General features: G+C 55.5%; 1 protein-coding gene across 3 annotated transcripts in view; it reads right to left on the bottom strand.

The window, feature by feature from the left end:
- Positions 1–1,279: 1,279 nt before the first annotated feature.
- Positions 1,280–8,110, bottom strand: part of GTF2IRD1 (GTF2I repeat domain containing 1) — a 103,698-nt gene continuing 96,867 nt past the window's right edge. For 2 of the 3 annotated variants that reach the window (XM_045786161.2, XM_087868259.1), the window contains 4 exons: positions 7,248–7,440; positions 4,878–4,915; positions 2,674–2,810; positions 1,280–1,523 (listed from right to left, as the gene is read on the bottom strand). In XM_045786161.2, coding sequence (XP_045642117.2) covers positions 1,455–1,523; positions 2,674–2,810; positions 4,878–4,915; positions 7,248–7,440 — 437 coding nt within the window. In that variant the 3' untranslated portion in view covers positions 1,280–1,454. Of the gene's footprint in view, positions 2,811–4,877; positions 4,916–7,247; positions 7,441–8,110 lie in introns of all 3 variants that reach the window. The other variant, XM_045786160.2, reaches the window with a different exon arrangement.

Raw genomic sequence — 8,110 nt, 5'->3', positions numbered from 1 at the left:
GTCAGGACTCAGCTCCTCGGAGTCCTAGGTCTGCTTCTGGCCCTTGGCTAGACCCCGTGGTCACCGTGACCCCTCCATGCCCCAGCGCTCCTGTCCAATTGACTTCCAAGTCCTGTTGGCTGACCTCCTTGTTATTCTCCACCTGGCTGGAATGCGGGCCAGCTCTTCCTGGAACAACCACAGGGGCCTCCCGTGTGGTCTTCCAGCTTCTCCTTCCCGCCCGGATGGTTCCCCCCCCCCCCCGCACCCCCCTCTGCAAGGCCCGCCCTTCTGTAATGCAGATCGGGTGGTGGCTCCGTGCTCCCTCCAGGCCGCCTCGGGCTGGCCCACAAGGCCTTCCACACTTCCTCAAGGCCGGTGAAAAAAGGGATGCAAGGCTGGCCCCCGGGGTGCACAGCTCAGCCCAAAGAACCCAGGCTGCATCTCTGCCCCACTCACCTGTTCAGCTCGGCTCCCTGCTCAGGGCACAGCTCGCTGAGCCTCCCCACCCAGCCCTCATCTCACCTCCAGCCCCCACTCCCTGCTCCTGGAACGCCCAAGGTCTTGGGCAGCCTCCCAGCCTTGGCACAAGCGGCTGTCCTAGATCACCATCCTGTCCTACCCATCCCGCTTTGTCCTGCCAACCCCAACCGTGCTCTTCGAGTCTCCACATCAGAGATGGTTCTAGATTCGGCGCTGGGTGAGGTCGCCCTGCCTTGTGCTCCCAGGGCACCCTGCCTTGCCCACCCTGAGTGAACAGGCCACTGCCCACCGTCAGGTCCTTTTGACCTGTCCTCCTGCCTTCAGTTTTACCCCTTCTTCATCTTCTTACCTACCACCAAAGTGGCCTTGCTGAGACACAGCTGTGACCATCACTCTGCTCAGATGCCCCTGAGCTCTGTCAAAAATCCCCCCACCCCTCCGGGTCCAACCCAGAGCCCCTTCGTCAAGGTGCCTTCTCTCCAGCCATGGAGATTCCGGGCTTGATGAAGATATTTAACCCTTGTTACTCACCGAGACAGTCCCCTTCTACCCTATGCACTCCGAGGCCAGGGCTCAGTCCGCCACCTGGCCTTCCGCGACACCTATCCGGAGGCCACGCGGCCCCAGCAGCAGAGAAATGAGAGAAGTCTGTCCCTAGACACCAGGGCCCAGCGGTCAGGGACACCGCCTCTGTTCTGGCAAAGGAAGGGGGACCTTGGCAGGCCGTCTGAGCCGGGTTTCCTTGACCTCATCCCAGTGACAGCTGCATTTGTAATTCCAAACGAGAATACGCAGAAGTTATGAGCAAGTGCAATGCTTTTTTTTTTTTTTTTTTTTTTTTTACTTATTTAAAAAGGCCTTGGTGGCAGGAATATAGTGTAAAAATCATTGGAAAAACTAAAAGGCATTGATACATATCCGAATATACACTTTGTACATAAATTACATTTCCTTTAGTCTTTCTGAGTGAGGTCCTGATTCAGCAGTGAGGTCTAGTAATTCAGAGGTCCCGGGAGCTGCACGTTCAGGCCGGCATAGTCCACCATGTACATTGGCCATTGCTAGAGAGAGGGGGACAAATGGTCTGGGTTAGGACTCCAGGTGACATGGAAAGACCACCAGACCGCTTAGCTCTGTTTTCCGAAGGGCCTTCTCAGACGCTATTCATTTTCAGGCAGCTGAAGGTCCAGAGAGGGGCCGTGACCTGTCCAAGGTCACGCAGTTCATCAGTGACCATGGAACCTGGGCTGGGGGCTTCTGACCTGTTCCCACCTGTATCCCGGGAGCTATTCATGTAGACCAGATGGGACTGCAGAGTAGCTCAGAACAGGTGGTCACCCCCACAGACTCAGCCCCCTCCGGGCCTTATGCCCCAAAGAGTCTGTCCCCTTCCCTCCAGGCCACCTCTGCCTGGCCCACAAGGCCTTCCACACTTCCGCAAGGCTCTTGGGTGTGGGAAGAGCTAGCGACCCTGTGTAGGCACTCCTAGCTGGGGAGGAAGGGTTTTTTTTTTCCAGGAAGGGGTTAAAGGGAGGCACGGTCAAATGATAAATCCCCAAATCATTTCCAAATGTGCTCCAATATTCTCCCCACTGGACTCAAGATTTCAAAGCTGATATTTTGAAGTCAGAAAGAACGGTCAAGTGTGTGTGTCCCGCATGAGGTTTTCCTCTTGGATGGGAGAGAACCCAAGCCAACCACGTGGCCGGACAGGAGGCTGCAGGTGCGCCTTCCATCCACCGCTGAGCACAGGGAGGCCAGTCACCCAGCCGCTGACCCGTTTCTCTGCTCCACACCCTGCGGGTAACACCTACACTCACAGGGCTGTGGTGAGGCCCGGAGCCCGTGATGTGAGCGCAGAGATTAACCTAGCCTCTGACAGCCCGGGAACCGAGGGTCTGCTCCGGGTCCTGCTCTGGCACTGCCCAGGGGAGTCCCGACTCTCTCCCGGGCTCCCGCTTGCCCACCTGCCCAGCGCGGGTGTGACTTCCTGCTGGGGGGTGGGGGGTGCGTGAGCAGCCAATGACAGGGTTGGACTGTCTCTTGAGTAGATCAGGCAGACGTGTCTGCAACCCTGAGGCTGAGGAGCCCCACTCAGAGCCCAGTGCCTCCCTGCACCCCAAACCCACGCCCCAGAGTAGACGGCCCTGCCCGCGTGCGGGGTGAAGGCCAGACAGCCGAGTGGTCAGGTCCAGATCTGTGCAACTTTACCACGAGTGAGATCTGGTTGGTGGACGCCACGGACTCCGGGTTAGAGGACGAGGAGGAGGAAGACGAGGAGGAGGAGGAGAAGGAGTTCCCTTCAGAGACCCGCTTTCTCTTGCGCTTGGGAATGCTGCTGTCTTTGGCTGGTGGGAGAAAAGGTTGCTGACACCACATGCCAGGGCTGCTGGGTCTCGGCTTTGAACCCCTTTGGAGAAGGCTTTTGTTTTCAGGTTTCAAGCCCCCTTCTCGGCATTCAAGGCTCCAGAACCCCCAGACCACCCCCCATCCCTCCATCCTTAACCAGGCCCCACAGCCCCGTGGCTCACCTGCCTGCCTTTGCTAACACGAGCCTCCTCCCCCGGTATGCCTCCTGAGCGGGTTCCGTTCAGGCCCAGGTCCTCCTTATTCCATCCCCAGACCATCCAGCCTGTGGGGGCTGGCCTCCCCCAGAACTCCCAGCGCCCGGCATCCCGCAGTGAAGGGCTCGGCCTCGGGCCCTGGAGAGTCACTTCAAGTCACTTGGCATTGTGCCTTCATTTCCTCGCCAGTGAAATGTGAGTGAGACCCCGCAGGAGGCTCCGGTGGGTAATATGCCTGGGCCCCCAGAAATACTCAGCAACCGAGAACTGTTAACTGTGGGTGTGTGATGACCCTGACCCAAGAATGCTGTGACAAATGACGGTTCACAGCAGGCAGCGTCCCCGGGGAAAGAGACTCTGGTTTAGTCAGAAGTCCCAGATTCCAATTCCCATTACTGCCAACCCTAGCTGTGTGACCCTGGGCAAATCGATTAACCTCTCTGAGCCAAATAGGGAAAACTGTGTGATGTGAGAGTCAAAGGAGATTATGTCTATGAAAGAGCCCAGCACCCAGCCCAGCAAAGGCAGGACTCAGCTGGGGTCCTGCTGCTACAGAATTAAATTGATGGGAATGTATGAGACTTAGAAAAGAGATTTGCAACCGTGCGTCACACAAGAAGGGTTTGGTGCCTGACTGAGCAGCCAGGTCACTGAGTAGAAACCAGAGGGTCGTAATAACATGGCATGAGAGCTGGCTGTTTGTCTAGTTGGTGAAGACAAATCAGAGGCTGGGGGTCTGTGACTATGGCATAAACAGACATCCTGGGAAACAGAAGATTCTGGGGGCAGAAGGAGCTCAGGGAATGGGCCAGAGAAAAAGGATCTGAACAGGAAGGCAGAGGTGCTGGCCCAGGGTCACGGCCAGCCTGGAGTCACTGTAAGACCCTAAAGATGGCGTTGGGGGGGGTGGAGTATGGATGCAAGTCATGGCATCTGCCCTCTGAGCATTTCTCCTAAACTCTCCTCCTGAGGCCTCGGCAGGGACTTCCGCATCTCTGCCTTCGACCTGGGAGCAGCTCCCAAACCCGTCACACCCCTACCCTCGAATCTGGTGCCACGCCTGGCCGCTGCGATCAGCGCAGGACACAGGGAGGTGGCTCCTGGCTGGGCTGTGCCACCGTAGGCCGTGGCGTGCCAGGGGGACCTGGACCCAGCTGGAGTTGGGGCCTCGGGTCTCAGGCCAGGATGGGGGCCTGTCACGGTCCCCACTGAGCACCTGCTGGGCCGGCAGTTCAGACGGATGGCTTGAGGTGGCCATCGACCCCGCACGAGGCCCTGCCGAGCCCCTTTCCCTCTCTGGGCCTCAGCTTCCCAGCTGCACAACGTGGTTGGGACTAGATCCCTGTATTGTAATCAGCGGCACGCCTCCCAGTCACCCCGGGGAACATTCCCCGATTCCTACAGTGCACCTTCTCCGGCAGAACCATCGTACCAGACGGTCTCCCAGCTTCCTGTGCACTCAAGGGTTCCAAGAGACAGTGTCTGGCGCAGGTGGGCCCTCCCCCCACCCCACCCCCACCCCCAGCCGGTCTCGGCCATGTGGCCTGCCTCCCCCGCTGGTCACACAGCGTCCCTCTCCTCCGCAGGTGGCTTCCAGGATCCCACTGGCTGTCCTCTCCTCCTGGCTCCAGCCTGCCCCTCGTCATCTCGGGCTGATGTGACCCGCTCAGCCGTGCTGCGGCAGGGCCCCCTCTGGCGGGCACCCGCAGGTTCCCTGTGGATCCACTGGGCGGAGGGCACTATACCCCCTCTGGGTGGTCAGCTACGGACTGCAAGCCACCTGGACAGGATCTGCCCACAGACCCTGGTCCCCGAGAGGCAGAGAGGTGGCTTTTTCAGCCTCCGCCTTACCTGGCACCTTGGCGTCATTGCAGATTTCTGCAAAAGGTCTAAAAGAGAAAGAAATGAGGTGGCAGTTAGAAAAATGGGCTTTCCCCTCTTCCTTCCCACCTCCCCCCTGAAAATGGGCGACACCTCTCACGAGAGGAGATGCTGCCACGGCCACTGGAGCGTGAGTAAGACCCGGATGGAAATGGTGAGCATTCCCCCAGACTAGGCAGTGTCGTCCTGCCAGGCCAATCGCCCCCTGGGGCCCGGTTTCCTGGTCTAGAAATCGAGGGTGTCGTCTGACCAAGTGATCAGAAATGTGTGCCTAGGGGTCCCCAGCTGGCTCAGTTGGTAGAGCATGCGGCTCTTGATCTCGGGGTCGTGAGTTCGAGCCCCCTGCTGGGTGTAGAGATTACTTAAATCAATAAACTTAAAAAAAAAGTGTGTGTCTACATTTATGGAAGTGGATATTCGTCACAGTATTATTTTTTTTATTTATCTGTTAATTTTTATTTTATTCTTTTACTTTTAGCGTTATTTATATGAATGCCCCTCCCAAATGAGATGCAGCCTAAATGTCCATCAGTCCAGGACATTATGGTCCATGTAATCAGATGACTGGTCAGTCACTAAGGGGAATCCTCAGGGACATGGATAACGTTCCAGCGTGTACAAGACAGCCAGACCGGAAACAGCAAGCTTTATTTACCATCTATAGATAAACACTGTAATGATCTCAGTTTCATTAGCCACAAATAAAAATCTAATAGACATTAGAAGAAACGTGGAAATGGGGAAGGAAAGTTCCAGGATGTCTTTGGCGGTTCTTTCTGGGAGGTATAGACATATATATATACCTACAGATAGGGGGTGAGGTGGGCGTTTTTTGCTGTGGTTTCTTGCACTGTAAAGGAGTTACCTCAGGGGGTGGACGGTAGCTGGGAGGGAAAATACTTTTTATTTGAAACCCTTTGGAATCATTTCATTTTTTTGGGACATATACAAATATTTTAATTTTAGAATAGCTCGGGGCACCTGGGTGGCACAGTCGGTTAAGCGGCCAACTCGTGGTTTAGGCTCAGGTCGTGATCTCAGGGTTGTGAGACCAGGCCCCGCGTCGGGCTCCACGTCTAGCACAGTCTTCTTGAGACCCTTTCTTGCCACCCCCCGGCGCGCTCTCTCTTTCTCTCAAATAAATAAAATATTAGAAAAAAATTTAAAACATCTAGGGTAGGGGCGCCTGGGTGGCTCAGTCGTTAAGCGTCTGCCTTCAGCTCAGGGCGTGATCCCGGCGTTCTGGGATCGAGCCCCACATCGGGCTCCCTGCTCTGCTTCTTCCTCTCCCACTCCCCCTGCTTGTGTTCCCTCTCTCGCTGGCTGTCTCTCTCTCTGTTGAATAAATAAATAAAATCTTAAAAATAAAAAATAAAACATCTAGAATGCGCACAGGGAAAAAGTTAGAAACGAAGGCAGCACGGTGCTAGTCCTGAAGAGGACAGACAGCTACAGTTACGGTTACCTTCTTGTTTTCTCCCTTTTCCTATTTCCCAAGTTTGCTGTGTGGATTCTCTTTTTATTGGGGTATACCTTTTTAAAAAGATTTTATTCATTGATTTATTTGAGAGTGAGACAGGGAGACAGCACAAGCAGAGGAAGGCGCAGGGGGAGAGGGAGAAGCAGGCTCCCCGCTGAGCTGGGAGCCCGCATGGGGCTCGATCCCGGGACCCTGAGATTTTGACCTGAGCCGAAGGCAGATGCTTAATGGACTGAGACGCCCAGGCGCCCCTTTATCGAGGTATAATTGACATATTATATCATATTCGTTTCAGGTGTTCAACATAATGATTCCATAGTTGTATATATTGTGAAATGATCACCACGATAAGTCTAGTTCACATCTGTCCTACGCTTAACTGACTGAGCCACCCAGGCGCCCCGAGAAGATGGTCATCTGGAAACGAGGAAGTGGGTCCTCAGCAGACCCTGAATCTGCCACCACCTTGCTCTTGGACTTCTCAGCCCCCGGGACTGTGAGAAGTAAATGTGTGCTGTTTCTAAGCCTTCTGGTCTGTAGTATCGGGTTACAGTGACCTGGATGGACTGAGAGAGCTCCGTTTGCCTCCCAGCTGACCCACCATGACTTACACCCGCCCTTTCCTCGCCCTGGGTATCGGTTTCCTTATGCTGAAGATGAGAGCGTTAAGCTGTCTCCTGGATTCCGGGCAAGTAAGAGGCGTCTGTCTGTCTGTCTCCGTTCTTGTCTCCTGGCTGGGCCTGCTTTGGGCATTTCCCCACGGGGTGCAAGCAGTCCCCTTCCCCATGGCCCTGGCCCACTCTGCCCACCTGGCCCTGGCCCACTCTGCCCGCCTGGCCCTGCGTGCTGGGGGCACTCACTGGAGCTGGTTGATGATGACCATGCGGACGTGCTCTCGGGCCTTCAGGATCTTCTCCAGCCGGTGGATGTCATACGTGTTGGGGTTCCGGAAAGGGATGTCGTCGGGCAGGCCCGTGACCTCCACGGCGTCCGGGCTGTCCCGGATCAGTTTGTAAGGGACCAGCACAGGCCGGTTGAGGCCCAGGGCCTCACCTACAAGACACAGTGGGTCAGCGCAAGGGGAAGATGTCTCCTGTGAGAGGCCACGCCCTCCGGGGAAAGGGCTGGATCCTGGCGTGGTCCAGCTCCGAGGCCACCATACTACAAAGCTGAAAAATCAGTACACATACACTTTTTTTTTTTTTAAATCCACATAGTAAAACTGTAAATCTAACACCCAGGGCTGACAATAGAACAGGCACTCTTATGCACGCCTGGTGTGACGTTAAGAGTGCGTACCAGGAACTGATCAACGAAGATGTGACGTCTGCTTAAGATCTATTACGGAAGAAAAACGACAAAGTCCTTTCTTAAATTATTTGTGGATGATAGGACAGGGTGTCTTGGTGTGTTTTCAAAACTTCGGAAGCGTGTACATGGACGCAGAAGTCAGACTGGCAAAATGCTGGTGATCACAGGGGCTGGCTCTGGGTGACGTGCTGGGTCACGAAGGCCGTCCCCTCGCTTTGGTCTGTGTTTGAATTTTGATTTCACGATGACAAGTGAAAGAGACGACCTCACCAACCACCAGCAGAGTCGCTTCTCATGCTCAGAATGAAACCCCAACTCCTCGTTAGGCCCGCCCACCCCTCCCTGTGCATCGGGGAGCCCCCCCCACCCCAGCTCCTTACTCGAGGCTCTCTGGCCTCCTTGCTGGTCCCCA

Source organism: Ursus americanus, chromosome 2 (genome assembly GCF_024610735.1).
Source record: "Ursus americanus isolate L20-20 chromosome 2, mUrsAme1.1.p, whole genome shotgun sequence".
Taxonomy (NCBI): domain Eukaryota; kingdom Metazoa; phylum Chordata; class Mammalia; order Carnivora; family Ursidae; genus Ursus; species Ursus americanus.
Note: the sequence above shows the minus strand (reverse complement) of the source record. Positions and strands in the feature narration are given on the sequence as shown.